Source organism: Eurytemora carolleeae, unplaced genomic scaffold (genome assembly GCF_000591075.1).
Source record: "Eurytemora carolleeae unplaced genomic scaffold, Eaff_2.0 scaffold866, whole genome shotgun sequence".
In the NCBI taxonomy this organism is placed as follows: domain Eukaryota; kingdom Metazoa; phylum Arthropoda; class Copepoda; order Calanoida; family Temoridae; genus Eurytemora; species Eurytemora carolleeae.
In genome coordinates, this window is record NW_019396783.1 from 44,639 (window position 1) to 70,210 (window position 25,572).

The 25,572-nt window shown below is 33.0% G+C and overlaps 1 protein-coding gene across 1 annotated transcript; it reads left to right on the forward strand.

The window, feature by feature from the left end:
- Positions 1-357: 357 nt before the first annotated feature.
- On the forward strand, positions 358-25,572 carry LOC111708664 (glutamate receptor 1). Its single transcript, XM_023482105.1, has 20 exons — positions 358-418; positions 3,753-3,866; positions 4,486-4,583; positions 4,918-5,012; positions 5,609-5,664; positions 6,027-6,087; positions 6,992-7,030; positions 7,377-7,414; positions 13,815-13,890; positions 15,258-15,348; positions 17,489-17,567; positions 18,935-19,004; positions 19,076-19,183; positions 20,231-20,296; positions 20,902-20,976; positions 21,720-21,812; positions 22,161-22,226; positions 23,098-23,170; positions 24,966-25,495; positions 25,549-25,572. Exons 2-20 carry the CDS (start codon positions 3,829-3,831, stop codon positions 25,570-25,572), a joined length of 1,776 nt encoding a protein of 591 aa, XP_023337873.1. The 5' UTR covers positions 358-418; positions 3,753-3,828.

Here is a 25,572-nt window from a genome sequence, read left to right on the forward strand (position 1 = left end):
CCTGTCTGTACTAAAATAAAACTAAACTTGAGAAGGGTTCAATACCCTTTGAGGCTAGATAGATAACCGGTCAGCCTTATCAGATTAAAAACATATTAATTGTAATCTGTCTATTTATATTTGGTTCACAGTAATAGTAAGAGAACTATGTAATAATTTTTGTTTTTATATTAACAGAATTTTACTAATTTTCTAATTTTTAAAATTTTACTGATCTTTTTCTAACAAATCTGTGTTATTCAAGTTACAATTAAAACATGTTGCGACACTTAATAGATGGAAAAATTACATTTTATGCAAGTTTTTCATCTGATATACAATTACAAAGGATCTGCTGATAACATTATTTGTTGATTTTTGGTATTTAAGGAGATATTCCAACTTTATATTTGAAGTCTGCAGAATCATTTATAGTCAGGTAATACTGCTAATGTACTACTAATGTACTTATATACAAATGTGTAGTACACACCTACTCCATAACAAGTTCTCGACACATATCTATCCAGGTCCAACCCATTCACTATCAAAGTCAACCAGGACACAACCCACTTGGGTCTAATTGCCACACAGGGACACAAGAGTAGCTATCCAACATTCTATTGATCCAGGCTCTAAATGCCACACAAGCAAAGCTATCTAACAAACTATCAATTCAGCGCTTTAAATGTGCAACATAACGTTTCAAATGTTTATACTTTTGATGAACACTATCGTAACAAAAGCTAAAATCTAGAAAAATCAAAACGTGGACATCTCTAGAAGGGGCAGTTATCTACGAAACTCTCCTATTAATGGTTACCAAGACTCGCTTCGTGGTTTCTATGATCATTGGGAATTTTTGGAGTAGGGAATGATCTAAGGATGTATTGTTGTGACCAGGCTATCAAGATCAGCTAATAGAATAGCTCCACGGATGATGACAGGTGCAGCACGGACACAAAAAGATATCTCTGCTAAGGAACCTTGGTAGCCAAACATAGATATCCAAAAAAAAGTAAAAAAATATTTAAAACCTCTAAAAGTAGAGGTTTCCTCCCAATTCTAAAAAAATATAAGAATAGAAATAAAAGGAAAAGGAAAGAATACAGAAAGTTACATATTTTTTGTTTACACTAAGCATATGTGTTTGTGGTTCCAGGCTGATCATCACATCCTTCAAGGTGATGGAGTAGATGGTCATGCCTGGGAAGAAAAAAAATGATGATTCTTTGGTGTTTTGTCAGGTTGAAGATGATGGTTCCATGGATAAGGTCGGAGTCTGTACTTCTAGGATTGTTGGAACCAAGCAGTTTGCAATGGGCAGGCAGGAAATATTTTTAAGACTGACTAGGACTTGACATTCATGGACTCATAACCTGTGACTGATTTCCTTCCAGGCTGGAGGATTCTTTAAACTCAAAACTTGCCAGAAGCACCATGATAACCCCATTATGATCCATTACATTATTGCAGAAATTGTCTCACTCCTTCTGGTTCTATGTATTTCTTGATAATGATGATCTTTGCTTGATTCCTGGTTTAAGCTGATTGCTATTAATCCTTCATTTTTCCTGCTTGCTGGCAATATGTCTTATTATTCCTATGTCTGTGATACGGTCCTGTACTCTCTATGCCATGGTCCTGTACCGGTATCATCTCTGTTCTCTCGTAGTTAATCTCTGTTTTACCTCGTCCTTATCTTGCCTAAAACTTTCATTCAAACTGAAGAGGTATTTTTCTAGCTTGCCAAGATGTTCCAGTTTTGCTTCCACGTTTTTTTCTGATTTCTTCTCAGACTCTGTTAATCTCCTTTTCTTCTGTTCCAACTGTACTTTTCTCTGTCTATGTCTCCATTTGAGTTATCATTGTTCTCAGCTAGAGCTGTGAGGGTAAGAGTGTTAGAACCTGTTTTTTCACAACTGACTTGCTCTTAATCCCTTCTTGTCTGCTGGTTGTCTCTCTGAACATTCTGGTTGATTCTCTGGAACCAGATTATCTTTCTTACTGTCCTTGCTGTACCTGTCTAACTCGGTATTTGTTCTGGATACAACTGTGGGTTTATAGAATAGCTCTTTGGATCACTCTTCTTGCACGTTTTGCTTATCTGCAGTTTGAACTTTCTTACTTTCCCCTTTCTCTCAGCCTTCATTCTCTTGTTGATTTTTCTCTCCTTTACCAACTTCCTTGATTCAGCAATTCCTCTTCCTTTATCTTGTTTTCTTATTATCTCTTAAAATCCATTCCTTTCTTTTGACTTTGTTTCCACTCTAAGTACTTGTTTATCTGTGTCTTCTGACCTTGTTTCCACTCTAAGTACTTGTTTATCTGTGTCTTCTGACCTTGTTTCCTCTCTATAGGTGTTGGTTTTTGATTATTGATAAAATAGAGCTTGTTCTTAAAAGGTATATCTTTTCATCCAGATATGAGGTTAGGTTTGACAGCCATGAGAGAGTTCAGACTCTTTATTTTAGACTTCATTCACTGTAATGCCCTTGTTCTTGATCATGGTGTTTCTCCTGATCTAGATGTTTCTCTTGATCTTGAACCCTGCTGTTTTTCTTCATATTTGATATTTTACTATTCCATTCTTTAGCTGTTCCTGCTGTATCCCCTTCTAGATCTGTTTTTCCGTGATGAAATAACCTGATTCCTGTACATCATTTACTGTTTCTCTCAATGTTTTATCTACATTCTCTTGTTTCTTTGGTTCCACAGCTTGTCTGATGCCTGATCGCTCATTATCTTTCTTCAGCAATATTAGCTCTTGACCTTTGTTGAAGTTCTTGTTTTCCCATTTTCTTTCACTTAGATTAATCATTAAACTATTGGCAATGATTCTAAAATTCGCTTAATTCTGTTTTATCTTCTCTTCTTGTCTCTACATGCATGTAGCTTGGATATTATCTAATAAACTAGAATTGTTTTTTTGACCGACCTGTGTTATCAAAACAGGACTTCAGGATTACTCTCTTGCAGTAAACAGTATGGAGTTACTCTATAAACTAACTTTATGTAAATATCTTATGTTACAAGTTAACGTGAAATGATGTAATTACAATTCCTACATCGTTGTCTGTATCACATGATAAAGCCAATCATGTTACATATTTACCGCACAGTTAAAGTTTAATGTACATATTTATAAGATTAGCGAGAATAGATATAACGTAGTCAAGTTATCTCCACAAATGCTTACAATGTAATTTAAATATATCACATGATTTAATCTAATCATGCTATGTATTTAATTGAAACGCAGTTTCAATTAATAATGTCATTATGTATAAGTCTTAATAAAATTTACAATGTACTGCAGGTTTACAGAATATCATGTTTACACGATATGTGCTTCAAATGAACTAGTTTTGTTTTCATAAAATATTATGTTTTTATAAGAATCATTTATTATAAAATATTAGCATTTTCTTTGCAGAAAAGTAACTCTAGAGTGACTCTAGACATTATTTCAACTGGCCATCCCTTCGTAGAGTGACATGTTTAATTCACAGCGGTATCTTTCAACGATTTGTCTGAACAAGACATAATGAAATATAAATTTGTATCTCTTCAAAGGTTAGCTTTTTTAAATTGCTCCTACAGAAACAATGGAGGAAATTTGCCAGAATGAAACATTATTCAAATTAGAAAAATGTCGATACCTGTCACATAAATAATCTTAGCTTAGAATCGGGCAAGCTCTTTTCAAATGAGTGGACACCTCAAAATACAACAGCAAATAGAATTTTCAATAATGAATTAACATATCCTAGAACTCGTCATGGAGAATGGGTTGACGGTGTTTGGTCAAAACATTATTCAAAGCTGATATTTAGAAATAATACTGATATGAATCATCTTCAAGCTTTTGCTAACCGGAAACTAAGGTAAACTGACGAAGACGACAATAAAATATGGAGGTTTAGTAGCGGTTGTTTGCGTTAACAATGTCAAAACTTTACTTGCGATACTTCCCAGGAGNGCACAGTGGGGTATTTTATGGGGTAAGGGGAGGGGTCACTGGTTTTTGTCACAATATTCATCTTAAAATGATTTTGTCTCTTGTTTCATGTTGAGAATGGGCAAAATGAATATATTCTGATAATCTTTTCATTTACAAACATTGTATCAATTGTAGCTTGCATTGATTTATTATGATATATCAATATTTAGATGTAATTTTGTTAAAGAAAACTATTTCGGGGAAAAAGTATATATTTTAAAGTACAAGAAAGCACATACAGCGGTTTCGGGATAATCTAAATATATAAATAGATTAAGAGTAGCGTGTTGAACATGAAAATCCTATTTTAAGGGTTTTTAATGAAATAGCGGGTTTTCGGTCGAACGTCTTAACAGAAACAAAAAATTAAAAAAACTTAGAGACTTCTTTCAAAATAATTCTTAAGCGACCAAGCCAAGTCATTTTGCTGACCCCCTAATACCCCACTGTGGGGGGGGGGGGTGAAATTTTGTTAAGAATATACTTTCAGTAACAAATTCTAGAATTGCTTACAACGACATTAAGCCGTTCTTTAACTTGAGCTCGAAAGAGGAGTGTGATCAGAGGACATATGAAGGTCTTTATCTAAATAGTTACATAGGTATGATTATTTATTATATAAAATTGCAAATAATAAAAATAATCCAAATAAAGTATTGATAGAAAGATGTAATGTTTTTTAATTTTAGCGCATTAATTTCATCGTAATACTTCGAGAAGAAGAAAAAGGTGTAAGAAAATGTAACAACATTAGCGCGCAACATTTTGTATATATATACATATATATACATAGTGAGAACCAGTGAGAGTGATATATATGTATATATCTTTTATTTAAAAAAGAAGATGCTTCAAAAATGTTTTATTTCTGAAAATATCTTTTAAGTTTCTTTATTTTTATATCTCAGTTATATATAACTATATAATTTTTTTAGAAAAAAGAAATCTAAAAATTGAACTGATATTTTGTAACAATACTTGGGGGTCTTTAAACCCAGAAACCCGACAATGGAATGGTGTAATAGGACAGGTTAAAAATGTTTACTTATTTTTATATAAACAGTACAACAAGTGCTGAGAATTTGTGCGTTGATATTGTTGAATTTGTTTTGATTTTTTTTTCTTCTTGTACAGGCATGCTTTGGCGCAAGTCCAGCTAGTCTAAGATATAACCGTTCTGCAAAATTATAAAAAATGCTCTATTTTTTGGAATGGGACTTATTATTCTAGGTTTTGAATGGCGCTAAAAGAAGTTTTAATTCCTTTTGTTTTGCAATTTTGTATTATTAAAGGGAGTGTTTGCGAACAATGAAAAGGGGTAGGTTTACGTCGAAAAATATTCGATGTGATTGAACCTAATCTTACTTCTATCTCTTGCGTCTATGAAGAGAAAATGGTTAAACATGACTAATACCTAAGATTGTATCGTAGTTTAAAAAACGCTACGTTCTTCAGTCTTCTTATGAGTCGTTTTTAACAATTTTCTCCTTAGACGCAACTGATGGAAGTAGTAAGATTAGTGGCGATCACCATCGAATATTTTTCGACGTTAGCCTATACGAACTCTTTCATTTTTGCGAACACCCCCTCTAAATAAAAATACTAATACATATAATCAATTTCAAGGTCGCGTATGGAAGTGCAGAAGTAGGTGTTGGTTTTATCTCCTATACAGAATCAAGGTTATTCTTTAGATTCAGATGATTCATTTGAACAATATAGTTTTATATAATTTTAATATTATATCCATGAAAAATTGACAGCTCTGTTTTTTTGTTTTTGTTTTTAATAAACTTGAAAAATTACTTCCAAACCTTTTAATTTTTCTTTTCAAATTTCGGAAATTCACAATTCACAAGTAAAAACAAGAAAAACTTTCACTGCTTTTATTTCATATGCCTTCTTTATTCATATTAAAATTGAAATATCAGTCACACTCGCAAACAGCAAAGTTTATCAATAGTAAGGGGGAGGGGGGAAAACAGAGATTACTACTTTATATATATACAGAAGATATAAAACAATTAAAGAAAGATGATTTCAGAAATAGTATTGTATCTTACTCCCATCCAGTAGGTCTAGATACAACAAATTGGATATCAAAGGTACAGATAAAATAATAAAATTTATTTATTTATATTCTTCAAAATATGGATTTACAATCTATATACAATTAAACCCTTTAAATATCAAATACATCAAAAGAATTCATCAAATGTCGTATTCTTCACTTTCTAATTATGGAATGTTGCAGATATTCAGTTTTTTTAATTAAATGAATATGTGGAGATCTTCATGGCTATTTATTTGTTTGCGAAAATACTGAGATTTGCGTAAAATAGTAAAAACTCGTTGAAAAATTGTCAAGGCGACATTTGATAAATTCTTTCGATGTTTGGCTCATTGAGGGTTTAACTGTAATAAAGCTCTTCGTTCATATATATATATATATATTGTATGTATGATGTATATATGTTCGCTATAGCTGGCCAAACGGCTGGACCGAACGGACTGAACATTTTTGAGAAAATTCATGGCCCATGGGTACCTTAGGGGTAACATAGGCCAAAAAAATCGACATTTTCTTATTAAAAATATCTATTTTTTAAATCGATTTTTATATTCGATTTTTTATATTCCACGGGCAACGCCATGCACTTAGTATCTTATAAGAACCAATGTTCCCCCTGGCCCTTCTTAACCCGAATTATCATTATCTTTCTTTCATTTATTCTCAATCATAGGATATTTGTTTAATGCGGAATTACTTTTTTGCGAACATGGAACCCCATGTTGGGAAAATGAGTAAAAAAATAAACTTTTCTTGTTGGAAATTGTTTTTAGAACCTATTTATCTCTTATGCTTTAGTAAGTTCAAAAGGAATTGTGTTCAAAAATGAAGGATTTCTATTTAAATTTTTAAATTAAATTAAATGTTGATCAATATTGATTACAGCTTCTAGTTTCAAGTTCTTTCAAACACTGACATTTACGGAAATATTTTTAAAGTACCCTGAGAGGACGTCTCCGTATTTGAACATAATTCAGGTATAATTTTGAAACTTTTAAAAAACATTCTAATCAAGAATGGTGTAAAGAACAGCTTTTACAGTGAAACCCTTAATAACGAATACATCGAAAGAATTCATCAAATGTCGTATTCTTCACTTTCTGATAATGGAATGTTGCAGATATTTAGTTTTTTTAATTAAATGGTTATATGGAACTCTTTCAAACTGTTTCCGCATATTCATGGCTATTTATTTATTTTCTCAAATACTTAAATTTACGTAATATATTATAAAACTCATTGAAAAATTGTCAAGACGACATTTGATAAATTCTTCCGATGTATTCGTTATAAAGGGTCACTGTATTACACTTATTTCTCTAGGTGTTTGATCTTAACAGTTGGATAGCAGTTTTGGTTAGGTGAATTTTCAAGTTAATTTGAAAAAAAACATCAAAAGGATATTTATTGATAAAGGACACGCAAATCGAAATGCTCTTAAGACTACGCTAACAGACCCTTACAAGCATACAAAGGATTACATATAAATACTTTAGGGCTGGGAAAAGTTTCGTTAACGGAATTAACGGAGGTTTTCGAAAATTGATTAAAGAGTCCGGTAACGAACGACAAAAACCGTTAACTTTGAAATCGGTAACAAAACGGATTAGCCGTTTTTCAAAAATAAATAATTTTTAAAAAACGGTTAATTTTGTTATTTCATTCTTTTCTACTTAAAGGGAGTGACCGGCTATGTAAGGTAGTTGAACTGAGTATGCAGTGGTGTGGACAAATTCTTTCGGATTTATTTGAGACATATTAAACTTTTTAAAGATCTGTAAATCCTGAGTTTGAGCGCAAATTCGACGTTCAAAACTCCTACTTTGGGGGGTGGATACGTTTTCAGAATTAGTTTTTTGAAATTATTAAATAACGACGACATAAAATGTAAAAAAAGTTCTACAATAAACTACAGACGTCATGTATAGGAACATGTTGAGAAAATAAAAATTATTCTTATCATCGAAAATAAGTAATCTTGTTCAATTAATAGTTTCTATCTTCTCATTATTCTTGTTTCTCATTATTCACAAAGATTTTCGCAGATTTTCCAGAATTATTACTGAAAAGACGACATTTGAAGAATTTGAAGAAATCTGCGAATAAATTCAAAGAAGATAAGAAATTCAATATATTAATGAAAACGAAAAAATCGATTTTTGAATTGATTTATTAAAAAATTTCTTTGGAGAAATATGTTCCTACCATTTAATTAGATTACTGTCTAATATTTACTTTATTTTCCGTTATCTTTATTTAATAATTTAAAAAAGACTAATTCTGAAAACGTATCCACCCCCAAAGTAGGAGTTTTGAACGACGAATTTAAGCTCAAACTCAGGAATTACAGATCTTTAAATGCACAATGTTTCGGTATTTTGAAAAAAACACACATTTTTGCACTTTTTCACGATGCAAAATTTGGTCATATATAAACATATGCAAACAACTGAACATAAAATCCTGTGTTTACAAACCGTATTAAGTGTCAATCTAATTATCAGTACTAATTTTCAATTATCTACATTTTACCACCCCAAAGAAATACGATCACACTCAATACAAGTGTACAGTGCTAGATACGTAAACATATCATGATGTACACAACCGACCACTCTATTAATTAATTAATAGGGAGGTCGGTTGTGTACATCTGAGGTAAGCTTTACCTCTTCGTTTATTACTCTATGGTTCTTACTTTTAAAATTAACGCTAACAAAATTTTTTTTAACGGTTGGAACTACCCGTTAAATAAACGGCTAGAAAAAGTTGGAACGTGCCCTGCCCTATACTTGGCACATTGATTTTCTTAATCAAATTTTGATTTTAGGACGCCTCCATTATTTATTATATTTCTTCTATTAATATAGGATATTAGGATATTAACCCCCCCCCCCCCCCGAATTTATACAGGGAATTTGGTAAATTTTAGCTTAAAACCATGACCAGCTGGGGGTGGAAGGTTGAAAATGTTTTAGCAATATTTTGATTTGTATAAAAAAAACTTCATTTTTGATTTAATAAGTAGTGCTGTAATAAATATTGGGTAACATGATATTCTTAAAATTCGGTGATGGTGATGGACCAAACTTATTCTGTAAACTTATACAAGTACATTTATTTATTATCTATGTTTGCAAACTTCTACGTAAAAATCATTATTCATTTGAACTGCGTTTCAAATAAATACGTAGCATGGTTAGCTTAATCCTTTTTTAGTATATACATTCAATTTATAAACATGTGGAGAGATAACTTAACTACGTTATATCTATCCTATCCATAAATATGCACATCTTGAATGGGCCTATTTCAAATGTGCTGTAATGTGTAACATTATTGCATTAATCATGGGCGCTACGACATATGCTCTATTTCCATTTGCTCTATGGCCATTTGCTCTATTTCCATTTGCTCTATTAACCATTTGCTCTATGAGTAATCACGTCATTTGCTCTATAAACATATTTTACAAACATCTAATCATATTAAAACTATATTTTTACAATTTTACATTTTACAGTTCTTCCTACAGTTTCATTATTCCACCAACTTCCTGGAGATAGTCTTGTTTGTCTGGCATTTGTGCATATTGTGAGACCAAGCTAAATATAGTTTTCACCACATATTAGGTTTTTTACCCCTCTTATTACTGCATTTCATAGTCAAGTCACTTTTAGGAATTCCAATAAAAGCTATTTTATAGTGTATTTTTATGTTATAGAGCCAATGATGTGTTTAGTCATAGAGCAGATTGAATATAGAGCAAATGACGTATAGAACAAATGACATATAGAGCAAATGACTTGATAGAGCAAATGGAACTAGAGCAAATGGCCATAGAGCAAATGGAAATAGAGCAGATGTCGTAGCGCCTTAATCATGTGATATATATAACGTAGGAATTGTAATAATGTCTATTAACTTTAAACCTCAAAGAATTGTTAGAATCAGAAGCATTGAATTGGAAGCCCTGAAGCAGAGATTGGAACAAGAACTTTTACAACAGGAAATGGAAGCCCTGCTGAAGAGATTGAAACAAGAATTTAAAAATGAGAATAAGATGAAGAAGTGAAAACCATACTAGAGCAAAAAAATAAGACGGACAAGAATCAACAATGCATGAAACATCTAGAAGGAGTAAAGAAAGATGGGAAATCAGATGATAATACATGTATGGAAATGGCTGAGACCAAAGCTAATATTGAAGAAAGAATACTAGAGTTTATAGAGAAGTTCTCCTGAACATAATGGAAACCTGGAGGAACTATTAGAATGGTGCAAGAAGTTTGAGACTAATCTGAGGAAATGTGAATGGAAAACAATCCCAAATGAAGATATAAAGAGAAAGCTGCAGTCCTGCATCACTGGACCAGCCAGGAGACAGATAATACAGTTTTTACTCACAGGATTAGCATTCGAAAGATGTGAAATAGGAGTTTACAGAAATATTTAAAAGATTCGCAAAAGTAAAAGATGAGGAAAGATGGAAACAGAGAGAATTTTGCCAGAAGCAGGAATTCCTAGATAGGAAACAGGAAAGTAGTGAAGACACCAGAGAATATTATGCTGAGAAAAGCGAGCCTATCTAGATTGGTTGGACAGAGTGGAAAACATGTTGAGTGATGAAGAGAAAGCTCTGGTTGAGTGAAGAAAAGATTGAGTCTATAAAGATAGGTGGTCAAAAGGATTAAATCACAAAGTTACTTTTAACACAAGAATTACATCATAACACTGGAAGTGCCAAAGCCAGGTTTGGAAAAGAAAGTAAATCATCCACCGGAATCGTAGAAAGAAGATTTCATTAATTCCATGCTACCAGAGTTACCACAATCAGGTCAAGAACTAGAAGTTCAGGTGGAAAATAATAAGTCATCAGTCAATATACAAGGCGTATATGTGAAGAAACATAAATATGTAGATAAAAGATTAAAAGATAGGATGAATTATTTACAAAAACCTCAGAAAATCCAGAATCAGGTCAATAACTAACAGTTCGGGAGGAAAATAATAAGTCATCAGTCAATATACAAGAATACAATACAGAAGAAAGTAAGAATACATTTATTCATGAAAGCTTCAAGATAAATGAAAACGAGATGTTAAACCAAGAAATTAAGTTAAAAGAAGGAAGGTGTCAAGCTGTCTAGATTATCAGTCCTGATGCATCCCTTAAATGATACATGAAGATAAACATGTCGAATATGAACACAGAAAAACAAATATCTAGAGCAGAAAAAACTTCTGAAGAAAAAAATCAAGATCATGAGATGCAAAGAAAGCAAAAGAAAAGGAGAGAGATTGCAGATTCTATCAGAAGAGAGGAACAAGAAAAAAAAAGGAAAATAGAAGAGAGAGAATTGAAATGGGGTATGATGCACAGAACTATTCGCATGAAAACCCCATAGCAATGTTTAGAACAAATGTGGAGTTAGACAAGCACAGCAAGGACAGTAAGGAAGCTAATCCGGTTCCAGAGAATCAACCATAGAGTTTTGAGAGACAACCAGCTGATAAGAAGAGAATAAGAGCAAGTCTTACAGTTGTGAAAATGTACAGGTTCCAAACCCCCTACCCTCACATCTCTAGATGAGAACAATGTTAATATGAATAACTACATCAGAGATGAAGGTACGAGAACAGGATGGAGAGAGTGTGTATATAGAGACAACCAGCAAGAATGATGACAGACTTGTAAGGGTCAGTTTCAGCCAAGAACCAAACCAAGATCACCAGTCTCAGAAAACACATAGAACAAGAAGCAGTGAGACAGTTTCTGAAATGATGTCACACATAGTAATATTGTTATCTGGGTTCTTCTGGTAGGTTTTGAGTTTGGAGAACGCACAGAAAAAGAGCACAGAGGATTAGCTAAACCACAGAATGCAGTGAGGTCCGAGCAGTCAGTCAATGGGACCCGACTCAAGTACAGATCTGGAGACAGATATAATGTACCACTTTCGTGTCATAGTGATCTTTTTGATAATGATTCAGGGATAAAAATATATATCCCAAGTTCTCTAATCTGTATATAATGTGGCGGGAAACTCAAGTTGGTTGACCCGCATCAGGAAGGGGCCCGAGTAAAGAGGCAGGGTGCATTTACCTGGGATTTTGTTGGCATCAGAGATTCCTGAAATAAAGGAGCAGGTCAGCCTGCACAGAAACCAAAGGCAGTTGACGACAAACCTTCATATCAAGGAGTAAAAGAGAAAATTGGATTGTTAGTCGGAACTCAACCTCAACTTTATTTCCCGAATAACTCCTATCAAGACTCGTTTGTTATTTTTATCATCAATAAATTAATTGTATCATACATCGCTTAATATTTGGTTAGGATGAACTAAGTTTTGGCCCTTCCAGCATAAGAGAAAATACCCTTTCTCTCATATATTACAATAACTCTGGGGAGAGAGTTTGATGCAGTAAGAAAGGGAAGACACTTGGAGCAGCAACGTATGGAGTCAAGAGGTAGACACATAAAAGATGTACAGAGTGAAAGTGTACAGCAAGAACTAAGTGTCATATTCAGTATAAACAAGAGTGAAAAACTGTTCAAGTGTTCAAAACTTCCCTGATTCCAGAACAAAAGTGCCAAAAGGTTCCCAAGCAGAAGTGTCAAACTGAGTATAGAAAGAAGTGCCAGACTTAATATGGATAGCAGTGCAACACCGACTAAAATACAAAGTATACCATCAAAGAAGAGAAGGATTATAGGACGGGATTCAAGAATAAGTACAGCTGACTGCAACATGATACAAGAGAACCAGTTGGAGACCAACTGTGTCAGGTGGTGTTAAGGAGCCAGTCCTATAACCACAAGAAGGAGTGCAATAGCATGCAGAAGTACATGGAAAGGGTCACTAATGAGAAGGAATCTCAGAATATATATTCTGAGGAAGGAATGCAACATTGGGACTGAGTGCAAGGTTGAAAATGACCAGCAATGTAGACAGAAAGGTTCTTGAACAAGAGAAGGAATTGGAGAATGCAACCTAGTGAACAATCCTGTCTGCAATGGTATCCTATGAAGTGATCTCTATGCAGTGCAAGGAGATATCCAAAGAAAAAGGTTGGGATGAATATACTCCAGTTTACCAGAACATTCCCAAGATGGTGTGCCAGAATGTTCCAAAGGAAAGGTCTTAGGATAAGCCTAGACAAGAATGACATGATGGGCCAAGAGAAGAGTGACATGAGGTTCTCAGAGGGTATATTGACTATGTTTCTGTACAAGAATGCAAATCTGTCAATGATCTTGTATGTTGCCCTGTACACCATGAATTATGCTGGGATGTTACAGGACAGACAGTAGAAAACAAGAATGTATGATTGAAAGATTGAAGATACTGTATGATTGAAAATAAGTGTTTGATTAACCACATTATTCAGCCACTTCTTCCTACCCCCCCCCCCCCCCCCGTTTGTAATAAATATCGGGTATCACAATATTCTGTAAACTTGCAGTACGTTGTACATGATTAATTATCTATGTTTAAAACTTCTACGTAAAAACTGTGTTTAAAAAAAATACCTAGCATGGTTAGTTTAACACCTTCCTAATATATTGATTCAACCTATAAACATGCGCTATATCTTTCCTGACTGATAGATTTTGGGACAAAGTTTTACGGCATCTTTTTTTCTCTCTTCTTACACTCCTTATTTTTGGGAGGACGTCTCCCTGGTTTTCAGGAAGGGGATGGCCCCCAATATTCCCTTACCCTTCTATCTGACTTATTTTATTTAAAACCATTACAGTGCTTTGGTATCTGGATTTTTTCTTATCTTAATATTGGTTGTTACTGAACGTACTGGAAACACTGGGCTGAGGCAGGTAAAAAAAATCCAGAAATTGTATAAACTGCAATAAAGTGCAACATTTCTTTGTATATTTGTAACACAAGAATATTTGGGAAGATACAAGGGTTAGTAAGAAAGGATGAGACCTAAAAACCTAAAAAATATGATGTCTTAAAGCTTGATTTTTGGTTTCTGCAATCAATGATTAATCACAAAATTAAGCCAGTTTTTGCCTACTTCAAGCAACTATGAATGAAAGAAAATAGATTTTGAAAATTCCATACAATCGTCTCTGAAGTCTCACCCTTGAAGTATGATATTTGAAGGTAACACCAAATATTTTGTCTGAAACCTTGGATTTTTTGTGAGAGTCACTTTCACTTTCTGCTGCAGGAAAGTGAAGTAGGAATTATAAGAATTTAACCATTTACAATCTTGAAAAATTAAGTTATCTTTCACATTTTTTATCCAACAAAATTACCATTGAATCGGTCATTACTATCTTTAAATGCGGGGTCACTTGATATTACAGCAAGATATTACAATGATAGTCCCATGCAGCTTTTCATTATATTTCAAAAAGTTTGACAATTCTTACAGATAAAAATCCATAGAATAGTGTTGACAAGGGTTTAGCCATATTTACATAAGCTCATAAGTTCATTCTCCCAGGCAGGGAAATGATGGATAATAAATGCAATCTATAAAGCCAAATAAGTCCGGAGTAAGTCCATGGGTATTGAACTCCAAGTATTTATGCAAAACTAAATAAAACAGAACAGAAATAGAACAGATAAGGCCAAGCTGGTCGCAGGGTGCAGTGAGCCTGGAGTATAGGCAGCCTGACAACAAACTCCGGAGAGTATTGAACCCTTTCTTATCTAGAGAAATAGGGAAGTTAAGGAATAATATGATGCTGGGGAAATGAGGAACGGCATCATCTGCCGGCAGTGAAAGGAATATCGTCGTCCATCTTAGGCCCCGATATGAAGTCAGTCAGCATGAAGTATCTGAAGATAAGAGTTGAATGGAAATATATTTGCCCCTAGAAGAATATCATGTGTATTTATATCTGTTTTAGTTGGTCCAACAATAATCGTTTTATCCTTATAATGTAAATATATTGTGTGTGTGCAACCATGCTTTGTAATTCCACTCAATCTTGGCTTTTTCAAGTCCATAATATATTTATCAGAGTGATTAAGATGCGCTGTAAGGATGATTTGTTTTCTGAACCCAAATCATATATTGTCACTTGATATATGACTTCTTCAGATAAAATTTTTACATCCAGTATCCATTTTTAATCAGTATTACTGCAAATCCTCCATAATTAGGGATACTTTGTTATAGTGTGCCCAAAAACTGTTAAATCCTCAATTACTATTTGTTCATAATAAGGATTCAGATAAAATTCTTGCCTTCTTTGTCCCGATTGCTTTAATGAATGCTGAGGCCATGCCTACCTGGTTTCTTAATAATAATAAAAGAGGTAACATTATATTTCCAATAATTTAACCCTATCACGATTGGTAGGGGGGGGGGGAAGGGGGTCCCCAGTGAGGGTTTTTACTTAATAACTTAAAAACAACTTACACTAAAGCGCTCCAGCTTTTTTCAAATTTAAATATGATCTGAAGAAATTTAGGAAAATTTTTTCCTTTGATGCATAAGATTGTAGTAAATGCCTACTCCATAACAAGTCCTTAAAATGTATCTATCCAAGTACATCGGTCTGCTAGCAAAGTCAACCAGGACAATATCCACACGGCTACAATTCTGTGAACTATCAACACCACTACCAATAAGCACGATCTTGTTAGCAATTAATCAAATTCTAAATGTCACACAGGGACACAAGAATAGCTATCAAACAAGCTATTAATCGAGCTCTAATTGTCACACAGGGACACAAGAATAGCTATCAAACAAGCTATTAATCGAGCTCTAAATGTCACACAGGGACACAAGCATAGCTATCAAACATGTCCGTAATTATCGATCCCAAATTAAAGGGGACTGTTTTCACAAATGTAAGACTTGCCTTTCTTGTCTGCTGGTTGTCTCTCTGAAGTTTCTGGTTGATTCTCTGGAACTGGATTATCTTTCTTACTGTCCTTGCTGTGCCTGTCTAACTCGGTATTTGTTCTGGATACAACTGTGGATTTTTCATATAGTGTTGGATTTATAGAATAGCTCTTCGTATCATTCTCCTTGCATGTTTTCCATAACTTCAGTTTAAGCTTTCTTATTTTTCCTTTTCTCTCAGCCTTCATTCTCTTGTTGATTTTTCTCTCTTTTACCAACTTCCTTGGTTCAACAATTCTTCTTTTTACTTGTTTTCTTCTTATCTCTTTGTCTTGATTCCTTTCTTTCAGCTTTGTTTCCACTCTATAGGTATTGGTATTTTTTGGAGTTCTTGTTTTCTAGCTTTCTTTCTCCCTGTTCATCATTAAACTCTCGGCAATGACTCTAAAATCAGCATAAGTCTGTTCATTTTTCTTTACTTGTCTCCTTATGCGTGCAGTTTGAATATTGTCGGATAGACTAAGATCATTTTCTTGAATTATTCTTCTCTGGCCTGATTCTTGCTCTTCCAAAACATGGTTGCTTCAAAGTTCTCGTCTTCCAGTTTTCTTTCTCTGACTTCTGGTTTAGGACTCACTTCATGTTTTGAGTAAGACAATGTCACTTCTTGTTATATTACCATTCCCATCCCATGCTGATATTTACTGCATAATTCCCCTTATTCCATTTGTTGAAAAACTGTGTTTAACCATGGATGTTAAAAGCTCCTCATCACTCAGAAAGGCTTCAATCACAGCTTTGTCCTCATCACTCACTAATCCATCTACGTAACTCAGATCTAGGTTACACTCCACCCACTCTCTCTCTTCCTCACTCATTGAGTTTTCCACTTTGTGAACTGTGCAGCCACTTTTCAACACTACTTCCAATAATCGCGATGTTGTTAGCAATTGGTGTCAATACAAACACTAGCTATTAATCGCCACACAGGGACACAAGAATAGCTATCAAACAAGTTATTAATCGAGCTCTATATGTCACTCAGGGACACAAGCGTAGCTACCGAACAAGCTATTAAGCCAGGCTCTAAATGCCACACAGGGACACAAGCATGGCTATCAAACAAGTATCTAGGTTTGCTCAGGTTAACAAATATGGGGATTGCTATGCTATTTGCTACAGGATATTATAGAGGTCGGTCAAATAGCTGGTTGTTGTTTCAAACAATCAAGAAGAGAGAGTCTATTAATTTTTAATTTATTAAGCTACAGATATAAAATGAAATTATTTGAGAAGCCCTTGGAAAACTAAAGGTCACATGTTAATGTTTGTCAAAAAAGAAAATGAATAATTTTCAACATTTTCCCAACATCCCTTTTGAATTTGTTTAGCATGCACCTTATGTAACCTCTATCTAATTTGTTTCATGAGCTGAACTTGAGACATGTACCACACTCCCCTTTCATAACTCCAAGGGAAAATAATAGGGGGGGGGAGGGAGGTGGAAAACGCCCCTCCAGCAATCATTATAGGGTTATATTTGCAAAAATAAATCATGAATTTCTTACTGTATAAATGACCGACAAATACTTAATATCATCTAGTTTTGTCTGGAAGTTTATTTTTGCTGGGTTTGACCTTTGCTTCAACAATTCTTACTTTAGCATTTTCCTGTAATCTAAGGTAAAAAAAAATATTTTCTTTTTTAAAAATGTTCTTTTTTAAAAATTGTTTAAAGAGTTCTATATATCATCTTCCATATAGATTTATATAATAGTGTAGAGGATCTCAATGTCGTCCTCTAGTCTGAGAAACCAAACCAAATATAATGTAATTACTAATTACATTGTGCATTGTGTTTAGATCTTAAAATATGTATATAGTTCATTTATTAACTTCATGGGGTACTCCCTATAACCATCAGAGTAACCCAATAGAAAGATTTCACAAAACTATAAGGTCACTTTTGAAAGCAAAAAAGCCAATAAGGAAAAATGATTGGGAAAAACGTTTACCAACTTTGATTCTAGCATACAATGCTAATCAACATTATTCAACTTTGTGCAGTCCTGCTCGGTTATTCTTATGCAGAGAAGCTAACCTGCCACATTTATCACTTTTCCCAAAGTTCAAATTGGATTCATTGCACGCAATTCCGTTGCCTATATTGTGCGCAATTTTTACGGAATTGCGCGCAAGGGCTCGCAATTTCGCACAGGTTAAATCCAAATGCTTTGGAAACCCTACTCTTGCACCGTCTCCGAGCCATCTGCAATTGTGTCTCCATGTCAAGGGTTCTATTCTCCGATAAAACATATTTGGCTTTTACAATATTTTACAATATTTTACAATAACCAAAAGCTTTTTTTTTTCAAAAATATCATTAACGAAGACTTATTAATACAAATTCTTTCTGTATCATTAAAACTTTTTTGAGCATATTGAGATTTTTTGAAATATCGTCTTTTGACATGGATGTAAAAGCCAAATATCTTTTATATTGGTGATCAGAATACTGAGGGTTGAGACAGAATTTCAGAGGCTCGGAGACGTAGCGAGAGTAGGGTTTCCAAAGCATTTGGATTTAACTTGCGCGAAATTGCGAGCCCTTGCGCGCAATTCCGTAAAAATTGCGCACTATAAAGGCAAAGAAATTGCGTGCAATTCCGTCCAACTTATCATGCTGCATACTTTACTCCAAAAATGATATATCATAATTGGGTGGAATGGAATTGAGCATTAAAGTTGCTGAATTTTCTCATTTTAATCCAATAGTTCTTCATAACATGTTTCACAGTTGACACCCTGTTAAGGCAGACAAAAAAGTTAAATAAAAAATAAGCTCTATGCGCGTAAATCTCCAGAATGCTCTTGAGTAACAATCATTTAGTTAGAAATAAAATATGGAACAAATGTAGCAATTTTAAAAATTATCTTAGCCGCATTTTATTGTCCAATATTTTGGGCAAAAATAACTTCAATTTGCAGGATGCTAAGTAATAATAAAAAATAAAAAAGTTCCTCATTTTAATTTGGTGTTATTTTTATAGAGCTGTGATGCTAACCCCTGTTTATGAAAGAGAAATTGACTCTGCCCAACATGTTGTTACTGAGCGGAAAGTAAATATGCTAAAACTATTATTACAAATTATTTTCATGTTTTAATTTTGTTGAAAAACTATTTTTTTTAGACTGTTATCTCAACTCCAGCTAACAAGTGGATAAAAGATTATCTAGAGAAATCTGCAAATCCTTGGAATGTTAAAACACTGGAAAATTTCAGATTTTGGACTTCTCAGGTTCCCCCCACAAAATTTTTTTAGGGACAGCCAGGAACCATAACAATCGCATTATTATGACACCTATATGTATAAAGTTGTAATTTGTTTAAAACAAGGAAACACTATACAATGTTGATTTAAATCAAAACAATTTCTCATACTAATGACATATATAGATATATATGTATATATAAATATATATCTATATATGTATATATACATATATAGATATATATGTATATATACATATACTAGCTTGGGTTGCCCATGTTACTCAAAGTTACTCCCGCTGTTTACCCGCACTTGGTCGTAAATTACGATTTCTGCTATTTTTCCCGTTTAAAGACGACACAACCAAGCTAAGAACATTCCTGTGGCTCTACCGAGTTCCTCAATTAAAATTTGAGACAAATCGGTCAAGGGGTTTCTGAGTTATGATCGGACAAACAAACAAACAATCGGTTCAGCCGTTTTGACGTTTATTGGATACAAACAAACAAACAAACAAACAGACAAACAGACAGACAGACAAGCCAAATTTATATATAGATTTGGAACCCAGGTTACATCAAAGTCACTCCCGCTGTTTATCCGCACTTGAACGATTTTACTGTCAAACTAAATTTTCCCGATAAAAGTTGACTCATTCAATATATAATCTCAAACCAAGCTGAAAACTTTCCTATGGGTCTCCCGAGTTCCCCAATCAAAATTTGAGGCAAATCGGTATAGGGGTTCCTGAGTTATGATCGGACAAACAAATAGACAGAAAAACAAATAGTACAACTTTATATATCTGTTTGCCTGTGAACCTTGCGTTCTTAACCCGCACTTGGTCGTAAATTACGATTTCAGCTATTTTTCAGCATAAAAGTAGACCCAAACAAAGAATCTCAAAACCAAGCTATGAACACTCCCGAGGGCCACCCAAGTTCCCCAAACAAAATCTGAGGCAAATCGGTCCAGGGGTTCCGGAGTCATGATCGGACAAACAAACAAACAGAGATTAAAACTAATTATTTATATAGATATAAATATTCATATATATAGTATTTTATAATTAAGGAAACTCTATCAAGTGTATTGAAATTAATTGCAAAGGAACAAAGCAATGTAATGTTGGGAACCAAGGTATGCAACTTAAATTAAAATAAAATTGGATTTCTCTATCAAAAATTCAGATTTTTTCTATTTGTTGCCATAAACTACCTTGTGAAACATATAAACAAATAATTCTCTTGATCGACAAATATTAATTCAGTTAGCAGTTCTTTATATAGTCCATCCATTGGGTTACATAAGTAAAGAATCTCCACTTCTAAAGTTTTGATAATTTTAAGATTGAGCTGGTGGTCAAAACTTTTCTGTGAAATTGAGCTAATCTAAAACGCCTAATCTTTATATCCAGTCTGGCAACTTTTAAATCCAAGAGGGAGTTATCCAATAGTATCTTTGCAGGATACTGGGATTCAAAAAAAATTTTACCTCAGGCCTAAAAACATGCACTTAAATTTTACATTATACATTTAACAACTCTAAGGGGTTTTGAATTATTTTCTGTATACGATCTTTTCAGGTTATACGCGTTTTATCATCGAAATTTTCATATCATTGTCTTAAACTTAAATTAGCATTTATGTCCTCAGTCCTAGATTTGTATACAAACAATATATTTTACATTATCTATAATTTACCATGTCCAATTTGTTTAACTTGTTCTCTACCTAAATATTAAGGATCATATACAACTGAAGATTCAATCAGACCCGGCATTAGCCTTGCTTCCTCGGCCCATATTATACTTTAGTAAGGTTAGAAACAATGCTAAGGATTCATAATATTTCATGCGGATCCGGACTTTGAATCTGTCTTTTAAATAAAGGATCTGAGCTGGACAATCTTGTAATGGATTCCCTTAATCCTGATTGCTAAATCTCTGTTTATCCACTGTCGACACTTTTTAATTTTCTTCTTAATCCTCCCTTTTGAATATTCCTATTAGATTCCGACCAATGAAAGGTCTCTTATGGATCGCGCGCAAAATTTCCAAATTCATTTCTTCAATCGACAAGCTGATTATTTGTATTTTAGATACTTTCCTGAATATTCATAATGTAGAATTAGAATTAATTGATATTGAAAATTCTGAATTCTGAATCCAGAATTTTGCCCAAAACTCAGATTTGATCATCTTTAATATTTCAAACTATTATTTACCCGTCAAATCAAATAATTTAAATTTGAAATATCACAGGCCTACATACAGCATTGGTGTACAAGGATATATTGATTAGAAAATTAGAGTCTGTGGCAAAAACTCAATTCCTTTGTTTTAGAGAAAAAACTGAAAAATGTTGACTATTTTAATGAAAAGACTCGATCCACCATTTAATGGTGGAAAAGGTTTAATGGAAATCTCTTGAGTGCAGCGACGAAGCAATTTCGAATCCTAAGCACAGTTTAGAAGTTAAATATCTTAGCCAAGTTTTAGCTGTATCTGCATTCTGCATGATTAATATAGATATCCAAAATATTCCAGATACATTTTATGCAGGAAACTGTACGACCATATTACAGTGGCTGGGTTTTAGCAAAAGAATCTAATTGGATGGATGATTTAAATAATCATATCTTAATCTGCAATCAGGTAATTAATAAAAAAAAGAGGGGTGGAATATTTAAAAACATGCCTTAATATTTACAACCCCACCCCCTCACATAATTTTCCATCGTGAAAAGAATTTTTTCTGTTGTTTAGATATGATTATAGGCAGTCCATGATAAATCCTGTTTAGATATGATTATAGGCAGTCCATGATAAATCCTGTTTAGATATGATTATAGGCAGTCCATGATAAATCCTGTTTAGATATGATTATAGGCAGTCCATGATAAATCCTGTTTAGATATGATTATAGGCAGTCCATGATAAATCCTCAATCCAAATGAAAAAGAATCCTCTTTTCTAGTTTTTACTAAGTTAATAATTGTTTAGGCTGGTTTTGATGTCAAGATACGGAATTCTTTTAATACAGTTTTTAACTTGGAAAAACCTGATCAGGTCAAAACAAAAGATACTCTTAACTATAAAGGGTGTCTCAAAAAACAGTAGTTGTAAGTAGAGCATCAATTTCTGACCAATGATTTATAAATACTAAAAATTTCCGATCGAATGATGTAAACTAGAGCCTTTTACAATTCAAATTTAAAGTTGTGTAATTGCTCTGATATAAAGTAGGGGAAGGGATGGCCAGCTAGATACTCAGACATCAATCCTTGCAATTTCAATTAATGGGATTATTTGAAACTAAAATTATACATCACCCAAGTATTTTGAGTAGGGGGGGGGCATGTGGCCATGAGCCCCGCAATATGCTGTTCGAACCCAGGTATTTAGCAGAACCCTGTTCGAACCCTGCAGAAGCCTGTTCGAACCCCGCCAAATAATGCTAAAAAAATAACCTTTTAATGATTATTGCCTCTAAAAAGAAAAGAATTTAAAGATGTAAACGTGTGAGAATAGGTTCCATACTCCTCTTGTTCTAAGATAAAAATCAATGCTTAAAATCAAAATTAAAATTTCTTTTGGAAACAACTATAAAATGAGCACTATTATGTTTTAACACTGTCACATTTTTTTTATTTGTTTTAATGTGTCAAAGACTAAATGTTTATTTTTTTTTCTTTGGAATAAATTGTATTTGTATCTGAGGAATAAAATGTATTTGTATCTGAGGAATTCTCAAACTTCAAACTTAAATTAAAAAAAGCTGCAAGAATGATAAAAGGCTCTAGTTTACACACTTTGTCCACAAATTATTAATAGATATCATAAACGTCAAAAATCGTCAATATTGGTCCCAAATTGAGGCTCTACCTACCAGTACAGTTTTCTTAACCAATTCTAACCTTAAAAGTTTTTCATATTTCAGGAAAAGATTTCTATATTGCATCTTGCTATTGCGTTTTACGTGTTTGGAATAGGGTGTACTTTTGCTCTACTAGGCAATAATTGTTTTTAAATAAATAAAAAACTTAATATTTTTTATATTTAAAAAAACTATCATAGTTTCAGGAAGATTCACTTTCTGTTGATAAAAAAAGGATATCTGAAATTTAAAACACTAAAAAATAAGTTCTGAAAAAGATTATTTTTTTCTTTAATGGGAGGAATTTTTGATAAATGAATTTAAAAAAAACAAAACTTTTGTTGTAGTGTTCTGCTGTGAAGTGATGTATTTTAGAATTAAGTATAATAAATTTGTATCTAATGTCTGATGTTAGATCACTATAATTTGTAATAAATAAAAATAAATAGAAAATGTATGTCTTCTAAGGGATATTTTCTAGAACATTTAAACAACAATTTTGCCGCTACTTGCCCTACAGGAATTGCTGTTACACCATTTTTCCCACAAAATAGGCCATAGATAGCTGAGCAGGGCATGTGCACTGGATAGGTGGTATTTAGATTTTACAAGGACATTTTCCTTGACATTTTATTGCAATTTTGCTACACCCTGCTCTTCAGGAATTGCTGTAAGTTTTACCCTTTCCGCCAGAAACTGATTAGCTGAGCATATGCACTTTTCTTTTTACACCCTGCCTTATCATGCAGTGCTGTTAGCGTTTCCAGAGAGTTAATTTTTTTTTGTTAAAAAATTAAAACTTAATTTTTTAAAATTCTGACATACATGAAGATAGTCAAGTTTGGAAGGAACTGCTCTGGAACCAGATTTAGTGAACCACATAGACGTAGTTGAACTGCTTCTAGGTTCAAGTTCACAAGAAGTGACTCAGCTTTTCTTTGCGGTTAAATTATTTTTCGCTATTTATTAAATATTTTGCGATTACCATTAGTTTGATAAAGAAATCCAATGAAATTTTTATATTAGTTTGAATAAAAGAAATCAACGTAAAATATAAATTAATTTATTAGTTTTTAATCTGAGCTTTTGTGAAAATTAACTGAATTCTTTGGCGGAAGTTAGAAATTATTATTATATTATAGAGATTTATTCACACACAAAAGGATATACATACTTATATACAGGGTGTCCCAAAAAATGCACATTTTTTAAATCTTTGGAACATTTTGGATCGATTAATAACAATTAGAGGTATGTAGCAGTAAATTTAAGGAAGTATTGACTATTATAATATAAATTATAGTATTAATTATAATATAAATTATAGTATAAATTATTTATTCTAATATTTGATAGTTCTTGTAAAACCTGAACTTTCCATGCATGGTCCATTGGTCCAATGGGACATCAAAATTTCATTTTTTTCTTAACTAAATTTTACTAAGATCAGATAGATTTACAAAACAATCATTTGCAAAAGAAAATAAATTTCTGCCAAGAACTGTGTTAAATTCATTTTTTAATAAATTAGAAAGAAATCTAATGCAAGGCTTGATTCAATAGTCTCATAGAAAGAAATATAACAAAAACATACAAAACTAGGTGTTTCAGGAGAAAATATTTAAAAACTTTAAAAAAAAAGGTTTTAGGATTACTTCCCCCCAATTCTAAAAAAGGAAAAGGAAAGTTTTATTTTTATTGTTTACATTACATTTCTTATAACTGACACTTCTAAGAGTGCAATATTTAGTTTATTTGAAAAATTATTTTAAAAAGAAATTAATTTGATAGAAATAACAGACGTGCCGACACATCTTAATTTCTTTCAAATAATCAATCTACTTTTTATATATTTTGGTTTATATTAGGCAGGCATAAGCATAGTATTTGTATCAGGCATAGTTGAGTTTATATTATTTTCTATTTGTCAGAAATTATTGTATATTTATTATACTCACATCGTCTCATCCTTCTTGTTGTTGTTATTGTTGTTGTACTTGTCGTTGTTGAATTCAGGATTGTTGTTGTATTCACAGTTGTTGTTGAATTCATGGTTGTTGTTGAATTCATGGTTGTTGTTGAATTCATTGTTGTTGTTAAATTCATGGTTGTTGTTGGATTCATGGTTGTTGTTGGATTCATGGTTGTTGCTGAGTTCATTGTTGTTGTTGAATGCATTGTTGTTGTTGGATTTGTTGTTGAGTTCATGGTTGTTGTGGAATTCATGGTTGTTGTGGAATTCATGGTTGTTGTTGAATTCATGGTTATTGTTGAATTCATGGTTGTTGTTGAATTCATATCTGTTGTTGGATTCATGGTTGTTGTTGAATTCATGGTTGTTGTTGAATTCATGGTCGGTGTTGAATTCATGGTTGTTGTTGGATTCATGGTTGTTGTTAAATTCATGGTTGTTGTTGAATTCATGGTTGTTGTTGAATTCATGGGTGTTGTTGAATTCATGGTTGTTGTTGAATTCATGGGTGTTGTTGAATTCATGGTTGTTGTTGAATTTAGGGTTGTTGTTGGAGTTGTTGTTGA